Source organism: Lissotriton vulgaris, chromosome 3_1 (assembly GCF_964263255.1).
Source record: "Lissotriton vulgaris chromosome 3_1, aLisVul1.2, whole genome shotgun sequence".
In the NCBI taxonomy this organism is placed as follows: Eukaryota; Metazoa; Chordata; class Amphibia; order Caudata; family Salamandridae; genus Lissotriton; species Lissotriton vulgaris.
In genome coordinates this window covers 1,839,766,460-1,839,784,642 of record NC_141689.1, presented here as the reverse complement: position 1 = coordinate 1,839,784,642, position 18,183 = coordinate 1,839,766,460, and the positions used below count along the sequence as shown (strand labels likewise).

The 18,183-nt window shown below is 44.8% G+C and overlaps 1 protein-coding gene across 1 annotated transcript in view; it reads right to left on the bottom strand.

The window, feature by feature from the left end:
- Positions 1-18,183, bottom strand: part of RPS3A (ribosomal protein S3A) — a 34,071-nt gene that overhangs the window by 10,879 nt on the left and 5,009 nt on the right. Inside the window, exons 3-4 of the mRNA XM_086962287.1 lie at positions 2,977-3,164; positions 1,420-1,628 (exon numbers count right to left, since the gene is read on the bottom strand). Coding sequence (XP_086818413.1) covers positions 1,420-1,628; positions 2,977-3,164 — 397 coding nt within the window. The remainder of the gene's footprint in view (positions 1-1,419; positions 1,629-2,976; positions 3,165-18,183) is intronic.

Here is an 18,183-nt window from a genome sequence, read left to right as displayed (position 1 = left end):
CCCACCTCCCTCCTTACAGAAGTGCAGCACAGGGACAATACCGGCCATCAACACAGGCTGCGAGCAGCCACACCACAAACCAAGGGTCAGAGGTTTTATTTTACTAGACATGCCTTTCAGCTGGATCATAGTAGCCCAAGGCTGGAACAAGAGAGATGGGACTAGGGCAAAATAGGACTCTATAGGGAAATGAGTTTGAATTATTTTGCTTCGATCTTTGAGATAATTTCCAACTGCTTGAGAACCCTTGAAGGATTCTAGTTGCACTCCTGGCTGGGAAGCGGTGGCAGGTTACTTTTTTCCTAGCCACGTTAAGGGAATTCAATTTTACCAGAGTAATACACAAGTATATTTATTAAAGTAAAAACCTCTGAGCAAGTGCAGATGCACTCTACTTTTTACCCCCTATTTTCTGTCAGGGGTGGGGACGAGCAAATACTGCCATAATCAGAATCCCTATTTTTAAATAAAAGCACCCACCAAAATGAAGGCAGTGACGGAAGGGAGTCTGGGGACGAAAAAGAGTGGGAGACAGTTACTTGGGTCGTGTGTAATTCGTGGTGGAGCCTGCACTTCTAGGCCGAGAAATCTTGGCTCTGCGGGTGGCGCTGAGCGTCCCCTGCACCCTGCTGCTCATCCCGAGACATTGCGGCTGTACTGGTTCGGTCGGGGCATAGAAGCTGTGGTCCAAACCAGGAGCCACCTCCTCTTGCAGTCTACGTGCCTGAAGCTTGCAAGATGGACACAAGTAGCAGCAGACAAAAGCATTCGCCAGGCAGCCGTTTATTTTTGCATCGCGCTTTCACTTTAAAGTGAAAGCGCAATGCAAAATCAACATGCGGAGCCATGTTCCTTTTTTTGTCCGGCCCATCCGGACTTGATCGCAGGGCTTGTTTACATAACACCTTTGCGATAAGAAACTGCTTCACAACAGCCGTGAAGCAGACGATCCAGTCCGAATGGGCCAGACAAAAAAGCCAAAAAGAGGCACCCTCGAAACCTTATTCCCAATGGCAGGCCACCGTTTAACAAACGGAGACGCAAACCAATGGAAATAAGGGCGTGGCCTAAAGTCCTTTTCTAAAACCCCTCATCTGCAATAAATCTCGCAGAGCGAGCTGCGCATGTGCGCAGCAACGCTAGGCGAGACCTAAAAAAGGAAGCCACAAGCCCTTGAAGCAAGGAAAATGAGGTGGTGCTGGAACCTTTAGACAAAAATCCCAGCTCAATACTAATAAAAGACCTTGGCTTGAATTAATCATTCGTTATGCTTCGAATTATCAACCTATCAACTAGCAAAAGTTACAAAAAGAAAAGGTTAATGGGCCAGGAATCAACCCACGAGCATACTGAAAAAACATCAAACAGCAGTTCCAAAGATCCTGCCCAAAGGCAAAATACACAAAATTAAAGACTTACAGCTTGTTGACCACTTCTTTCAGGTCATTTGTTTGCACCTCACGGGTCATTATTTCCATCATTTTCTTGCGAATCTGACGGACCTGCTGATGCTGGGCATAAGAGGTCTTGCGGATCTGATTATTACGCTTCTTGGTGAAACCAACACAGAAGAGCCGGAGCAGGTAGCCATCAGTGGTCTTCACATCAATATGAGCCTCAATCATAGTCTATATATAAAAAAAAGTTGCTTACTTTCTGCACAACACTTGGGAAAGTCACAAAACCCTATTACACAAACACCATGCATAACTCAAACTCAATACATTAACTACTGAGTAGTTAATATGTTCGAGTTTATTGCATAGAGTCAAATTAAAGGGCTTTTCAAATAACCCATTACAGCAGATACTTTTTTTAACCAAGCAAGGGATGCTGATATGTTAAACAGGTTTTCACCTGTTGCAGCAGATGCTACCAACTTGCAAGCAAACAGAATAATATCTCTAGTGTTCCCCTATTCAAATTCATCTGTCCTTGCTGCCCAGTGGTTACCCACAATAGCTTCCCTTACAACACTGTCATGCTGAATTTAAACTGAAATGGGGATGTTGCAATTTAAGTTTAATAGTTAGCAACTAGATATCTGCCAGAGCTCATGATTCTCAGTGCCTTGCCCTACTCAGAGGGCAGCCTGTAGGTCAACACTGGCAGATAGTCTTATTTATTCCAGCATGATAAATTCACTAATAGGCTGAATGTGCAAGAGAAGAACATATATCATATCAAAACAAAGATTGATCACAAAAAATGGGGGGGCAAGGTGTATGCTCTTAAGACACATACATCTTCGTGTAAATGCGTTCACACCATTTGACCATCCAGTAGACATTCGAAAAATGTAGGTAATCTTAAACTGAATGCATAATATCCAAGACATCTAGCAACATATTAATGCAAATTATTAGTTAATCACAATTTTATTTCAGTGCAGGTAGGAGATAATCTGTTGAGTTATGGGGCTGAAACTGGACCTTAATCTTACACACACGAAAGAACATTTATTGAACTGTAGTCAAAATGACAGCATAAGGCTTGTCCTATCACAGTTGACATTGTAAACGAGCAATTGGGACATTTACACTAGCTTTAGAGCTAGTTACCTCTTTCTTGAGTGAGGAACACAACAGATCTGAACCAAGAAAGTCAAAATTTGGCTCAAAGACGTACCTTCACTACAAAAAAACACACAACCACATTTGGTACTCCATACCCTACAAACTGGACATTTATTTTATACTGTGAGAAACTATGAACGATTATGCTTTCCCAACTCAATCTCATACATTCATTGCTTTAAAAAAATCAAACAGCAACAGCTTCCCTCTCTATAGCAGAAAAGGTTCAAAACATACACCTGCATCAGACCAGAAACATATGTGCAACAAGCCGCATTGCACTAATGTCAACTATGCCCCTCTATACACATGGAGGCTTTATGTTAAGTCGCCTATAATAAACTAAAAGTATTTAAAAAAGCCTAGCACCAAAATCAATCTTGGCAGCTCATTTACTGACCTGCCATTTTTTAACCATGGAGCACATTTTGTCTCGGGTGAGGTCCATTCCGTGGAAGTTGGTGAGGCAGTTCTTGCCTTGGACATCTTCTGTAATAAGTTTAAATTTCCGGAAGGCCACTTCATCGTTCTGGAGATCAGCGAGACTCACCTCAAAAACACGACCTTTAAGACCATCTGATGCAATTTCTGTAAATAAAAGTAAACATTTTTATATAGAAAAGCAAACTATCCTGGATGCACTTGAATAACCAAAGAGATTACTTTTAAGAGATAAATGCTATAACTGTCAGCAATATCATTTCATCTCACATTTCATTATTCTACCAATCTTGGTTTCCTTTTATTGCCCTTTGAAAATGCCAGCTTTTTTTGGTGAATAAGATTAGTGACCCCCTCCTTTTGAACTTTTGTACCCTCCCAGGAGGACTGCCCCAGTTAAATGTGCTCTTACTCTTCATTGCCCTCCACGACAGAATCAACGCCAACACACAACAGCAAAGAAGTTTTTTCAGGTCCAACAGCGAAACCACAGACATCCCATCCTTCCTAGACCTCCGCAACAAACTCCGAATCTTCTTCTACAAGATCAAGCAGATCTATGACGATTACGACCCTCCCACGCGCCAGATATTACTGCACCCAACCATGCCGCCCTCCAACAGACCCTGCTCAACTGGACCCACTAACCACAGAGGACAACCTCAACCCCCTGTTGAAGACATAATCTCTTCCCCCCACACCCAGGGCGAATCTGCAACCCTCATCTTTCTGGAACTCTCGGCCGCCTTCAATACAGGCTCCCACCACACCCTAACCACAAGACCCCACGACGCTGACATTCACATTTAGGATCCACTCCTGTATCACGGGTCGAACACAGTGAGCCAGACAATCTGTTCCTCTAGGAACCCATAGAGATCAGCTGCGGAGGTGCCCTACGGCTCCTCCCGGACCCACACCCCCTTCAACATCTACACACCCCCCTGCAGCCATAGTCCGGAACCACGGACTGAAGCTTCTACGCAGATGACATGCAGCTGATACTCTCCCTCACCACCGAATAAACAGCCGCCAGAATGAACTTCTAGTGCACAATGAAGGCCGCGGTGACCTGGATGAAAGACCGTTGCCTCAAACTTAACTTAGACAAGACCGAAGTACTCCTCTTGGGACTACTCCTGCTGGCCCACCGCATTGGAAACCCCCACGGAACAACCACATCATACTGGACTCCTCACTCACAGTGAACCGCAAGATCAACGATGTATCCTCACTATGCATCCAGCCGTTCCATCTGCTTTGAAAGACATTAAGATGGATCCCCACCTAATCCAGAAAGACTTTCACCCACGCACTCATCTACAGCAGACTACTTCGGCAACGCACTCTACTCCGGTGTAACCCAGAAACTCCTCAGGACACAACAGAATATTCAAAATGTTGCAGTCCTCAACATCCCCCGCCTCATGAACAAACACCTTTGAGAACTCAACTGGCTCACAGCCAACAAAAGAATCACTTTCAAGCTTCTTGCACATTCATATAGGCTGGACCAGCATATCTAAACCACCGTCTCTTTTTCAACGTACTTGTAGACACCTCCACTCTGCCCAACTGGCCCTGGCAACTGTCCCACAAGATTAGAGCCCGAGTAAGATCCTTGTTCCACCTCGCGACCAAGACCAGGAATACTCTGCCTCTCTACCTCGGGCAATCACTGCCGCTGACCCAATTCAGGAAGGATCTCAAGACCTGGCTCTTCGACTGAACCACAGTGCGGAAGCAGATGAGAAGGCCCCCCCCCCAGCGACTAGAGACCCTCACAGCTGAATAGCAGCGCTTTATAAACTCCAGATTGACTGATGTTATTTAGGATACTTTGAGCACTCTTTTCTGGGCTGCCTCGGCTGTGTTAAGTGTTTGTTTCGTTTACTTCATGGCTGGCTTGTATTTCTTTGATTTGCTGCTGCAGAGTTTGTCATTTCTATTTGGTTTTGGTTCCCCATTGTTTAAATTTGTTATAAGTTTAATTTCATTTATTAAGATCGGCAGGTTTACTATAGAGCAGACGCAGAGACTAACCAGGTTCCTCAGGCACAAAATTGGCAGCTCTGTATTTTATGCCACATTGCTAACTTGATAAGCAAACTTGTTTCCCTTTGCGAACGATGGCAGGGCAGAGGGCAAGAAAGGAGAGGCTGACTATTTGCTACTTATTCCGTCAATCTACGCAGGTTCTAGGTGGCTGCGGTTAAAGAACAAAGCCCGCCCCTTGCCAAGAAAGTAATCTACTTAAGGCTTAGAAATAGGGTTAACACGTGTATTTGCCAGTGAACATAGAAAAAGTACAAGACCCACCGCTAAAGCATGTGAGGCTGGCAGCCATGTTAGAATATGGGGCACAGGGCAGTAGATCTAAGCAAGGTTAACCCAACTTATCCTTTAATAGATACTGCCAAGTGAAAGAAAACAGTGCAGTAGCAGTAACTGCCCTCGTGTGAGGTTGGTGCATGGGCATAGACAGCAAGCATGGCTTCATTTAATATATTTTTCTTCTGTGGTGGGGGTATGAAAGTCACTTGCAGATGTAGTCCAGCGCGAAGTAAAAGTACTAAATTAAATAATAACACTCCGGTGTTTAAGGTTTGATCGCATACATTCACACTGGTGTTTTTGAAAGGTGTCTATGTAAAAACCTGTCAACCAATCTGAAAATGCACTGCATACAGGAGTTTAACTCGGACCCACCAGAGGGCTCTCTGCAAGGCTCAGGTGCAGCAAGGTGCCCTTTGCAAAATGTTTTAATCTGAGCACTTTGATACACTTTCCAGTCAGGCGAGCATGTATTCCTTAATCAAACTGCATGACAATGTGTAATTGTATAGCATTCAATCCCGGTCGGCACAGCCCCCAGGATAATGTGATGCACAGCTAAACATATAACAAGCATTTGCAATGCAATAGGTCTCGCAGTATTTAAGTTAGAGCTTTTGGTATTGCTTTTGATATTGTTTTTCAAAATATATGTAGTACTCCTACCAATTGGTCTGCAGGCAAGTATTCAGCCATTTACTAGAAATGATTTTACACATGCAGCTTTTTAAAAACATAAACGCCGATGTGAAGCCCCTACCTTGAAGGCGCCCGCGGGATCTGTACAGGAAGGGTGTAAGGAGTGAGGGAGGGGTCAGGCAGACTAGGGAATGGCTGCGGGAAACGTGCTCAAACCAAAGTGGGAGGAGAGAGCACATACTGAGAGTATAGAAGGAAAAAAAAAAAAAAAAAGCACATATCGCGGGGCGTGACGATCACTAACTGGACAGGAATGCCAGATACGATACAGAGGCGGGGACAAAGGGAAGGGAGGGAGAATGCTAAGGAGGGCGTTTACCAGATGCACTCCACGTAAATTACTATTTAAATGTTAACGCTTCAACAAGCATGTGCGAGGTGAACAAACCCTATACTCAATATGAGATTTACCGTATATGTTTACATGAAGCTAAAAGCTCTATTTTTTTTATATAGCCTACCCCTCTTGCATAGCTGCCAAGGTTTCAGATTGTTAAGTGTGACATTTCCATAATTTCAGTGTAATTATGAGTGACATTTCAACAACTTTGAGTGACACTTTCTCGCGAGCAAAATTAAGCAATGAAGATGAGGAAAAACAATTAGCAGAAAATCCACCCCTCCCTCCTCCTTTTAACTTCATGAGGGACTATTTTAAAACACTGAAAAGTTTGCTGTCATTACACATTTAATTTGGAATCTTATCAGCGGTTAATACAGGCAGAGCAATCTATTTGAATTACACTGCTGTGAGCATGCATTTTTTAATATTTGTCAGAGCTGAAGATAATGATCATAAAGTACTTCAGTTGCTAAAGCTTGCTTTTATTTCCTCTGCAACTATGAGGGGTTTAGCATTTTAAATACCCCTTAATCACTAGCGCTGTTCACATTTAATGTTGTAAATTAACATTATGTCAGAAGTCCTGAATTATCAGACTTGAGTGGCCAACAAGTGGCCTCTTATTACAACAGGGCACCGGAGGCAGTCAGATCGAGGTCTTTCCTCAGCAGAGATGCCTATAAAAGCTTGTCTGCTCTCCCAATGGTCGCCATGAGAACAGCTCTCCAACTGGCCAAACACAAGGATTGGCATTTCACAGCTGTTTGACCGAGGGGGTGAAGTAGTATATGCTGTAGTATATGCTGAAACTAAGGTGTACTCGCAGAGGAGTCAATTGCCAGGCAACACTATGTACAAAGTGTTCGTGGCGACAAGCTCACAGCCTGCACTCATTCACCCGAAATGCACTGAATTCACATTCTTCAATGTATATGCAGTCACAGACAACAATCTGTGCATCAACCTCAACACATCTGAGTTTGACGAATGTGCACTCATGCTCCTGGCATCGCTGCATGTGAGGATAGCATGAAACTTGCAGTGCACCCACTCTGTATCTTAAGTACGTGCACCTGAAATTGTGACATCACCTGTACCACAATACATACGCATGGTTATCTAAATGTGCACTCACATACCTCTGACGCAGCATTCCCACAAGTCGCCACCACTGCAAACCATTAAATTTGGGCAATACAGCCTCAGACTGCGGGACACTCTAAAGGTCACAGCCCACGGGCTGCAGCCTCGAGCCAGAGCAGAATTAAGCTAGCAGTAAGTAACTGGCAGCTGAAAACACGCTGCCGCTAAAAATGTAAATGTGCAGATGATTTACACTTGGCTGACAGTCTACAATGTGACACTTACAGTTTTGAGGTGAGCTATTCTGTTTATGGGCCGGCCGCCTCCTCAGACTCCTGGCCGACTCCTGGCCTCTCCAGTATCTGACTGCACTCCGTCAGACCTTGCCCCCGAAAGAAATCACCGCCGCAGCCCTGCTCCGTGAAAACCGGAAGTCAGGCACTTTTGCCCGAGACGGGGGCGGGGCCTGCAATCCGGCAGGAAGTCCCGCCCGCCGCCGAGGAAGAAGTGAAGCCGGCCGACTGATGGCCTCTCCGCAGCCCGGGGCTCCCATGAGTTGAGGAGAGTCCCGGGGCTGCCAACAGCAAAATAGTCAGAGTGTTGCGGGGCTCCCAGATGCTGGAGGGAGCCCCGGAAGTGAAGTCCTGCCCCCTGGTGCCGCGACGAGACTAGACTGCCGCAGAGAGGAGCCCGATCCCCAGCAACAGCCCAGTGAGGAGACACGGAACACGCCGAAAGAGCCCGGTGAGTGGGAGGGGGAGCGCGTGTAGGGGCGACGGGGGTGTGCCTGTGTATGCGTGTGGCTGTGTATGTGCGCATGCGTGAGTGTACGCAGTCAAATCCAGCACAAGAGAAGCGCGTGGCACCCTCTTGTCCCGCTTTCCCCCGAGACTGGCAACTAAAAGTCTCCAGCTGGCCGCAGTACCAGCGAGACCTAAAAAGGCCCCAAAGGCGAGACCTATTAGCTACGCCAATGCTTGTTGGAAGGAAGTTGACTGCATTTCGACAAGGTAGTTCCGGCCACGCAGAGAGAAAGGCGACTGCAAAGCATTTTAACAAAGTCTCGGGGAGGGGGGGGGGGAGGGTACCTTAGTTTAGATGGCTTTTATCATGCCCAAACTTGCGGCATCTCCATTGTGGATACATTTGCAACAGTGTGCATTATGGCACTGATGACCCATGTGTCTAATTCAGAATGTATATTATTCATATCGTGCAGAGCAATCTACCTACACTTGAATTTATGTGCATATTGACATGAAGCCTGTGCTAATTGCGCCTCAATGCCTTTGTGTCCAAAACGGATGTTACATCTTTATGCTTTTGCTGTACATAGTCAATCAAGATGTGGATTGGCTTGTTTCTGAATGACACCGTTCTAAAACAAGCATTTGCAATGCAATAGGTCTCGCATTAGTAAAGTTTGAGCTATTGGTATTGTAAATGACAAATATATTATTTATATGTTTGTTTTGAAAATAGTGACATTAATAGCTTTATCATTTACAATGCCAACAGCTATAACTTTTGCAAATGTGACACCTATAGCATTTGTAATGCAATGTGTTGTATTTACGTGACTTACATGTATTGATATTACAAACAATGGCTTTTAATTTTTTTAATACTTAAATAAAAGTTATGATAATTTATAATGGCAATAGCTTAAACTTGTAAATAACTTGTGAAGATTGTTAATTATATTTTATTGTGACGAAAATCCAAGAATAGAAGTGAAATATTAACATCTGTTCATGACATTTGTAATAAAGCTTGAAACATTGCGAGAACATATTTGAACCAGTTGTTGAATGGTGGCGTCGAGTGATGCTGTGGTGGCGATAGATGGACAGAGTGAGGGCGATAGATGGACAGAGTGAGCTGCACATTGTAAAGGTACGGCCCAGTAAGTGTAGTTGTGTAGTGCAAGGATGGGAAAGGGAGACTTGGAGGTGTTTGTGGAGAGACAAGTACATACCTCACTTACGTGAGTTGGTAAGTAAAGGACAAGGTTTAAATAAGCATAGTTTGTATTTCGGAACAGGCTGAAAGGGCATGAAGGATGAAGTGTCATTGGTACAGAGCAGAATACCATGAATACTGAAAGTAAACTTCAGGAAGACAGGCAGCTTCTGATGGATGAGAATGTAAGTAGAGTCAGTGGTGGCAAAAGGGGTGAAAGGACATGAAGGGGAGCTGTGGAGCTTTAATGTGAAACAGAAAGAAGGGCACACAAGGGGGGGGGGTTAGAGAACAAATAGTGAGCTTATGGTTGTTTACAAGTAGCAGGACACAAAAAAACACAACTAGTGCAGATTGTGATGAAAGCCCACGGGAGAGAAACTACTGTCCCTGGAGCCACTGCACCTGCTGCACTAACAGAAGTTACAATCCTAGAAAATGCTGGGGTAAAGGCTAGGAAAGGGCAATGTAGAAATAAAGGAATAATCTGGGATGAATGGGTTTGTGTAGGTACGACACTGAACGGCACCTGCTGCACAAATGGAAGAGACTGTCTAGTAAGTGCAGTGTAGGAACGGGGATGAAGTATAGTGTTAGTGGTGGCTGTGAATTGAAGGATGATGACAGGTAGTCTAGGTGTAACTATAGCGCTGGTAGCATACATAACAACGGAGCCAAGTACACAATGTGCGGAAGTGTGGAGTGGACAGTGTACGATGCCTTCAGTGCCAGGAAGAACAGGCTCCTTGGTTCCTGATTAAAATTTAAAATGAAGCAATAGTCTGTGTTTAATATGTCCCCGATTCCTCAGTTTCCCCATCCCACTGCACATGCTGCATGAATAAAAACTGTTCCTCTGGAAGTGTGGGTGTAAAGGATATGGATAGAAGATGGAGGGGCATGCGGGGTGCTCTTAAATGAGTAATGGTGGGGAGTAGTTCTTGCTACAGAAGCACATGTATGTGTAGTTTGTAGGTTAAAATCCAAGCAGGCACAACCTATTTTAACAATCGGGGACAATTGCCATGAGGCTGAGTGACGCCCGACAAGTAAGGGCCAGGAGGTGAGCCTGTGAAAGGCAAGAGATGCCGTGGGGCTCTGTCGAGTAGTGAAGAGAGCCTAACGTCAGCGAATTCAAGAGGAATGCTGCACGAGTACAAAAGAAACAGTAAAGAATTTCGGATTTTTCTTCTTGAGATTAATGTTTTTGTTGAAACTCCAGAATTTAGCAAAGTAGATGAATTAATCAGAAGGGTTAGTGGTCATTGCTCATTTTAAAGTTGTTCATGTGTTTAATGCAGATCATGGCATCTAACCTCATAGCAGTTCGTGTTTAATTTAGAATTGTGCAGGGACACGTCTGTCTGAAAGGTGTTTATTTTTCAAACACTTCATTGCATGACTCAGACTGGTTTCATCATATCCCACATCAAATCTCTTTCCAGTGTATTTCTTTTTGACAGATACTGTCCGATGAAAGCCGCTAAAGCACGTCTGCAGAGCGGGCCTGGTGTTAACCACACGCAATCACTAAATATTGCAGAGACTTGCTGAAAATGTACCAAACGTTTTGCCCTCACCGGAAACCCCTCTGCAAGCAAGAAGTAACAGACGGCTGTTCGCTGCAGTGTCGCGCACGAGATGAAGCGCATAGAAGCCTCAAGTGTCCTGTGAGGGAAAGACAGCACCGCCAAGATTTAACAGGGTTCAGACAATTTAATGTTCAGAGAGCTCAAGAATGGCGGCGGTCTTCGGTCGCATTCATTTATTGGAGGGTATGGTGAGGTTACACTGTTAAATGTAGGAGTGTACACTACTACAAATATGAAAGGTTGATGTAGCGAGCTCTGAGCGATTAAAAACAGTAACAGCAGCAAAGCCAGAACATACATGTGCTGATTAGCATTGGCAGCAATAAGAGCAAACGATACTAAAGACACATGTAAGGGCGGATATAAGCAAGTCCCTTATCAAAAAGAGAAGAACGAAAATGAGGCCGGAAGGAAATATCAAACAAAAGATGACATAACAATGAGCTGCAGAAAAGGAGAAGATTAGAATACCTGCCATCTTCAAATCCTCATCACAGTAACAGGGTAACTACTACATCATTGCTTCCACTACAAAGAGATCAACAACTCACAAATCCTTTCGCGCACTGCTTGACGTCAATGACCAGCACAAACACTTAAGTCGCATTAAGACTATATAACTTCGAAGGAGAGTTCCATCAGCAACAGAAACAAACAGAAGAGACTATTTTAGACTATTGAGCCAATATCCACCATCGTCAATTAGGTTAGCAATGGACTGATTATGGCACGCCCATCACGCGGGACCAACACTTTCTCTTTCTTGTATAGATGGGATACAACATACGTGCAATGCTGCAGTTAGTGGTGACAAGACCAGCACTCTGTGCATGCTTTGTGGAGAAGCGGTTACTGGGCATGCAGCATAGCATGTTCACGACATTCAAACCCTCAGTGTTGTGCTGCGTTTGGAGGTGTGGCGTAGAGTGCTGAAGGTGGAAGTGCTGCGCGTTGGGGCCTGAGAGGTCACCCTCGGGATTGCTTGTGCCACTGTCAAGCTGCCCCACTGGCGGTGGCCACAGCAGGTCCTTGATTACTTTGATTTCAACTGGTTGATGTCAGCAGATGACATGCAGTTCTGTATTCCACGCTGCGGTTTGGTGCTCTGTGTGTACTTTACCTGCGTGTGACCCGAGGGAACTGCTTATTGCAGCCGAAGCCAGATCGGTTTTCAGAAGGTGCCTGTGCACAAAGCAACAAGCGATCGCGATCACAAAACAAACTGCAGTAAAGGTCTGGGTAACAATATGAAGGACAGGAGGGGCAGAGGTAAAAAACTGATTGAGATGGCGAGAAGTGAGTAGAGAAGGTTTTCCCTGGTTGAGGAATAGGTGTAAAATTTTGGTAGGAATTTCTTAGCAGGGAGGAGAGCACATCCTTAGAGGGAGCATTCATATATAAAATTATCCGATTGATGTCTACGTACGTCACGGGATATTGTGGGAGGGGTGTGGGCATGCGTCAATTGTTACCAGGTCTGATGTTATGCGGGGAGAGTGCCAGGTCTGGCAGGAGGGTAAAACTGGTTACCTACTGAAGAGCAAGGGGTAGTAACAAATGAAGGGTCGTGAAGATGATCTGATAAGAGCTGAATTAATGTCCCATTTAATGACTGAGCAAGAGAGGACCTTCAGTAAGAAAGATGTATTCTTAAGAGGTGCAAAAAGTTGTGGGAAAAGAGGGGAGGAAATTGGATAATTTTGGGTCAAATGCATACTTCTTTTCACGTATTTCCCCGAGTGAGATTGTAGCATTGGAAGACGAAAGAAACGTTATGGGGTGACGCAGAATCCATCAGAAGGTAATTACAGATGACAGTAAGGGAAAGAGGGCTAGAGTGCATCGATGTGTTTGACTGTAGGAAACGGCGCGTGAGCAGAACTGCTGAGCAGCATGCAAGACCAAAACTGAAATACGGTCTAAAAGTATAGGCATTGCTGGGGAGGGGGGGGCTTTGAAGTCTGATGCCTAGGCACAGACAAATGGTCGTGCGCGATGTGCACACGGGGAAGCGGCAGTCTTTGAAGTCTGATGCCGAGGCACAGACAAATGGTGGTGTGTGACGTGGATGGCATGCACGCACATAGATCACGAACTGTACGCGATCTGCAGTTTGGTAGTTTTTGAACTGCTTACTATAATCTCAACTAACTATCTCTGCGGGATAGAATAGCCGAGACCTAAAAAGACTAGTCTAAGGTATCATTTCTCAAGGACATTCCGCTTGCATGCGGTATTACATTCATTCACAATGGTTCACTGTTATTTATGTAACTAGTGTGTTCAGACACTTGCAGATTATATTATTTCAGCCCCTCCGACTCACTATTCCTCTAGATGGTTAGTGCTAAGGTGGTAGGGATATGTGGAGTTTTATATTTTGTGCTTATTGAAAATATATTTGCTCACACCAAAGTGACTTTGGAGGTCTAACGTTCCTCTACATGGAAATTGCCTGTATAAAACCATGCATTTGGTGGAGACACAAATATTTCTGGGTGTCTAGTATGCTGCCTGATTTCTTACTCATTTTGCTGCACATTTGAAATCTAGCCCATTCTTGACTAGGCAAAGGTTTTATGCATCTACACTTTACTATTTCAGTGTTGTACTCAAACACAGTCAGGGTGTTTTGAAATTCTACTCTTGAACTCACTTTTTGAGTAAGTCCTTTGACTGTATTGGCACAATTCCAAATGTGAAAACGCAGCGATATTTCCCTGTACTGGTGAAGTACATTAAAAACAATTTACAATGCAATAGGTCTCGCAGCAATAAAGTTTGAGTTATTGGCATTGTGTATGACAATAAGTTGCAAACTGAATTGGTGAGCAGTGAGTGTGTGCAGGAGTACGCTGTTGCTCACAGCTGTTATTATTCACACAGCTCTGATGATGCACCTCAGCCACGGGCTCACAGCGGTTAATATTCACACAGCTCCGATGATGCAGCTCAGCACGGATCTGAGGCAGTTATTATTCACACAGCTCTGATGATGCACCTCAGCACAGGGCTGCCGGCAGTTATTATTCACACAGCTCTGAGGATGCAACTCAGGCCTGGGGCTGACGCAGTTATTATTCACACAGCCCTGATGCACTTCAAGCACGGCGCTGACTCAGTTGTTCACACAGCTCTGATGCACCTCACGCACAGGGCTGACGCCTCATGAAAATGCCTCTATTTCTGAGACTCCCTTGAAACACACAGCTCTGATGATGTACCTCACGAACGGGGCAGTAGAACGGACAGAAAAGAATAGAGAGAATCGAAGAAGAGGGAAAAGCTGTGAGATGATTGAAGAAACTGGGAGCAGCGTGACAGATTTTAAGACGGTATATAATCTTCTAACGATAACACTGTGGAATGTATTACGTTCTTTATTCAATCAACTAATCAATGTTTATTTAAGCGTGCAACTTTATTTAAACCCAGGCATTTTCTGTTTCACTACTCCTCATGCAAAATTTGCTGTAGATTAGTTTAGCAATATCATCTTCAAAAACATTTCCCCGACACTAGACACTACCAAGTTGTGTTTAAAGCGAGTTTGGGGTGTTGGAAACAGCTCATACAATATATTCACAAAGCTGCCTAGTAAATATATGCCGGCCCGTGGATTCAAACCTCTGTTGATTTAAAAATACATCAATCACGCTCGTGAAAAAGAGATTACTTTACAATCCATACAATAACCCTACTGTAAAAAAAAAGGGAAAGGAAGACCGAGTAGCTAGTCATTCCCGTCTATCCACACCTGAGTAATGTCCTTGGCCTCAGTATAATTAACTAAATGTAGCAGCATCTGAGCCATTCCACAGATTGTACCGGTTTGATTGTCAGACCGAACTGCTATCCCTCTTATTACACCAAGGCCAAGCACATTACTGAGGGGTGGATAGACCTGAATGACTGAGTTTACTTGCACTGGGTACACAGCAATTGGAGGCCCTTCTTTGTACTTGGTAGAGTTAAGGACATCGTTTTGCCTTTGATGATCGGAATGAAATTAAAACATTTGGCCTTGAAAAATGGACACTAACCTATTACTGATGCGTACTGTTGTTCCTGCCCAGCAGGCTTGGTGCCGCCAGTAGCAATGAACAGTTGGTCTCAGTGGTGCGGGGAGACAGAACGTAAGTTGTGTGTGTGCAGCATGTAGTCCCTGCTTCATGGTCTGCTCGGCACGTGTACGCAGTGTGTGCCACTAGCATGCCTAATTTGCTGGGTCTAAAATTTAAAAGCAATCTGTGTTTAAGTTGAACCGGTGTTAGCACTTATTTTTTTTCTCAACCACCGCCGATCGACAGCAAGAGATGAAGAAACACAAAGGAGGGAAATAAAGAAGAAAACAGAGCGAGAGAAAGCAGGGATGAGCGAGAAGGTGCTAGAGTGAAATAAAGGGGCAGGGAGCGGCAGATGCCAGATTAAAGAGGCATGAGGTTAAAGCTAAACTACACAGGCTTGTTTTTTTTAGTTTCGCAGATTTGTATAGCGCGAACTCGACCGGTAGGTATTGAAGCGCTTTACAGGAGCACCAGTTAAGTTACACAAGGACACATTTATTTTTGCTAGGCACAGGGAGATTAAGTGCCCAGAAACAGAGGATCTTGATCCGACACCAAGGCACGAACCTGGTTCCCCAGCGCTAAAATCGGCAGATCGGGCCGTTACTCCACATCCTCAGATTTGGCACCGACGGCCGTGGGCTTCTGAACAAATCTTTTGGCACCAGCAGTTATTCTTTTACGAACTAAGCACTGGAAGCAATATTCGACTTTGAAGCTATGTCCAGTACATCAAACTGTGACCGGATATCTGTTAGTGACTGGGACAAGTCTCCCACTCCTGATCAGAAACGAAAGTAAGGCCTCTTTCCATATTGTTCAGTTCCCAAAAGAGCTGTACAATGAGCGTGAAGACACAACACTAGCTAGTAAGGCATTCAAAGAAAGACAATTTACTTGTGTACAGTGAATAAATTCTACAGCTGGATAAGAGAACACATCAGGATTCCAATCGGGTGGTTATTTCAGTCCAATAAATCTCTTTATATAGCGCGTATCAAAATGTCACTGCTAATGCGAGTGCTAGAGAGTGAGCCGCTTCACGGCACGGGATCAAGCATTTCCTAGATCAGGCAATTAGAGGAGGAAGGCGTGTTTCTCCTTTCAGAGCGCACAACCCCAGCAGTTCCGCTCCAATGTTCCACTAGACTCCGGATAGGGGGTCAAGCGGCAGCAGAGACCGCTACTACTTCCAGTCATTCAATAGCAGCGCTCAAAGATTCTCAGGATTACTGCACAAGGCTACCCTCTTGCCACAGTGCCAATGGAACACACAAACCAGTGAAACAGGCCCTCCCGCTCACCCCTCTCCCACGGAGGTTACCGCAGCCCACAACAGAACAATATTCATCCAATGGCCATTAATAGCGGAAGCATCATCATGGGTGCTGGTCGCATGCTGGGGTTGTCTCTCAACAGGGCTCTTTTTGTTTCCGAGCTCACCAATAGTTCAAATGCCTTCAGGTCATAGAAACCGTGTAAGTTTACTGCGAAGGTTTCCCAACAAAAAGAACAAGCAGCAGCGGCCGGCCGCGCGAGCGTTCCCCGACGCCACCTTCATCATGGGGCTGTGGCGCGCGGCAGAGACATCGCCGTGAGCGTGCACATCGGCAGCTTCAAGACTGGCGCGCGCGCCCAATCTAATGCGCGCGTGGCCAGCTCTAGTCTCTCCCTCTCCCATTAAAGACGCTGGGCGCGTGGCCAGTTCTGATCTCCCCTCGTTGTCGGCTGAACCGACCGCTATAGCTCTCACGGCGAGAGAGCGTTCTCGCCAGGGCGAGACCTAAAAAGCAAGCCACTGAACTTTTAGTGTGTTGGCATCTCCAGCCATTTTAATTTAATAATCTGTACTCTGCACCATACCAGCATATCTAGATACGCCTCCATTCCGACAGTTAAGTAAAGAAAAGTAAAATGGCTATGGTAGACTTAAAAATCTGGTGCAAATTAACAGGAAGCCGTCCATTTTTCAACGAAAAATGGGAGAGGCATGACTACGAAATAATTATCTGCATTATTGGTACCAAAGTTTGTCTTCAGGAACGTCTTGAAACCAAATTCAATAAACCTGTACAGACACTGCAACCAAGAGTTGATTACAACAAAGTTTTAAAAAACCAAATATCATGTTCTCTGGAACCAAATACACACTGGTTAAGAATACACTGTAGTAAATATGTAAAGTGTATGGAGCAAATGTGATGAAATCAACTTGAGTACCAAGTCAAAAGTAGAGAAAATGTTAAGCGGACGAGCGAAATGTTGACCACCATTTATTTGCTTCACAACCAAGAGGCAGATTTCAATTCATAGGAATGTGAAAACAAAGGTCAAGAGCCTGGACCATTAGTGTCTAGTATTCGCAATGCTCACTGGAGTTGGAATCAATATGTTTGTAAAAAGAAAGGAATTTTTTTTCCTTTTCTCGAGTCCCCTCACTCACCAGGTGTTTCCCCAAGGTGACATGCTTCATCATAGGGGGCATCCTAGCCCTCTACGGACTGAGGCATGCTGCGACTTGCGAACTACGTAGGAGCACTTGAAAGTGACGGACTATGTGTGGTGTAATTGTGAGGTGTGCTGCAACCTCCGGACCGCACTGAGGTTGCAGCATAGGTGATTGTACCACGCTATCCTGAGTTTCAAATTGAACAGGATAAGAGCAACTTTCCACAGTCCATGGAGCCCAGCTAGGTCCCATTATATGTACTACGTGATCATTTCCTATACGTATGTACTAATGCATGCTTTATTATTGCCGCATTTTACTTGTTCTTTATAAATAGCTCACTTGAGCACGATTAAGGAGTGGCGAACGCAGGGCTGGTGCCTGTGTAGTCCTGAGGAAGAGCTTGGAGAGGCTCGAAACATGTTGACGACAGAAGTCACTAGGCATACCAGACTCATTGCCAGTAGGATCCCTAGTCCTTTACCCCGTTTTTAACATACACCCCCCAGGAGCAAGAATAACTCATTTGTAGCTAACTAGGAAGGTATTTTTAACTCACATAGGTTAGACCACTCCACCTCTCAATTACACCACACATAGTCTATCACTTTCAAGTGCTCCTACGTAGTTCGCAAGT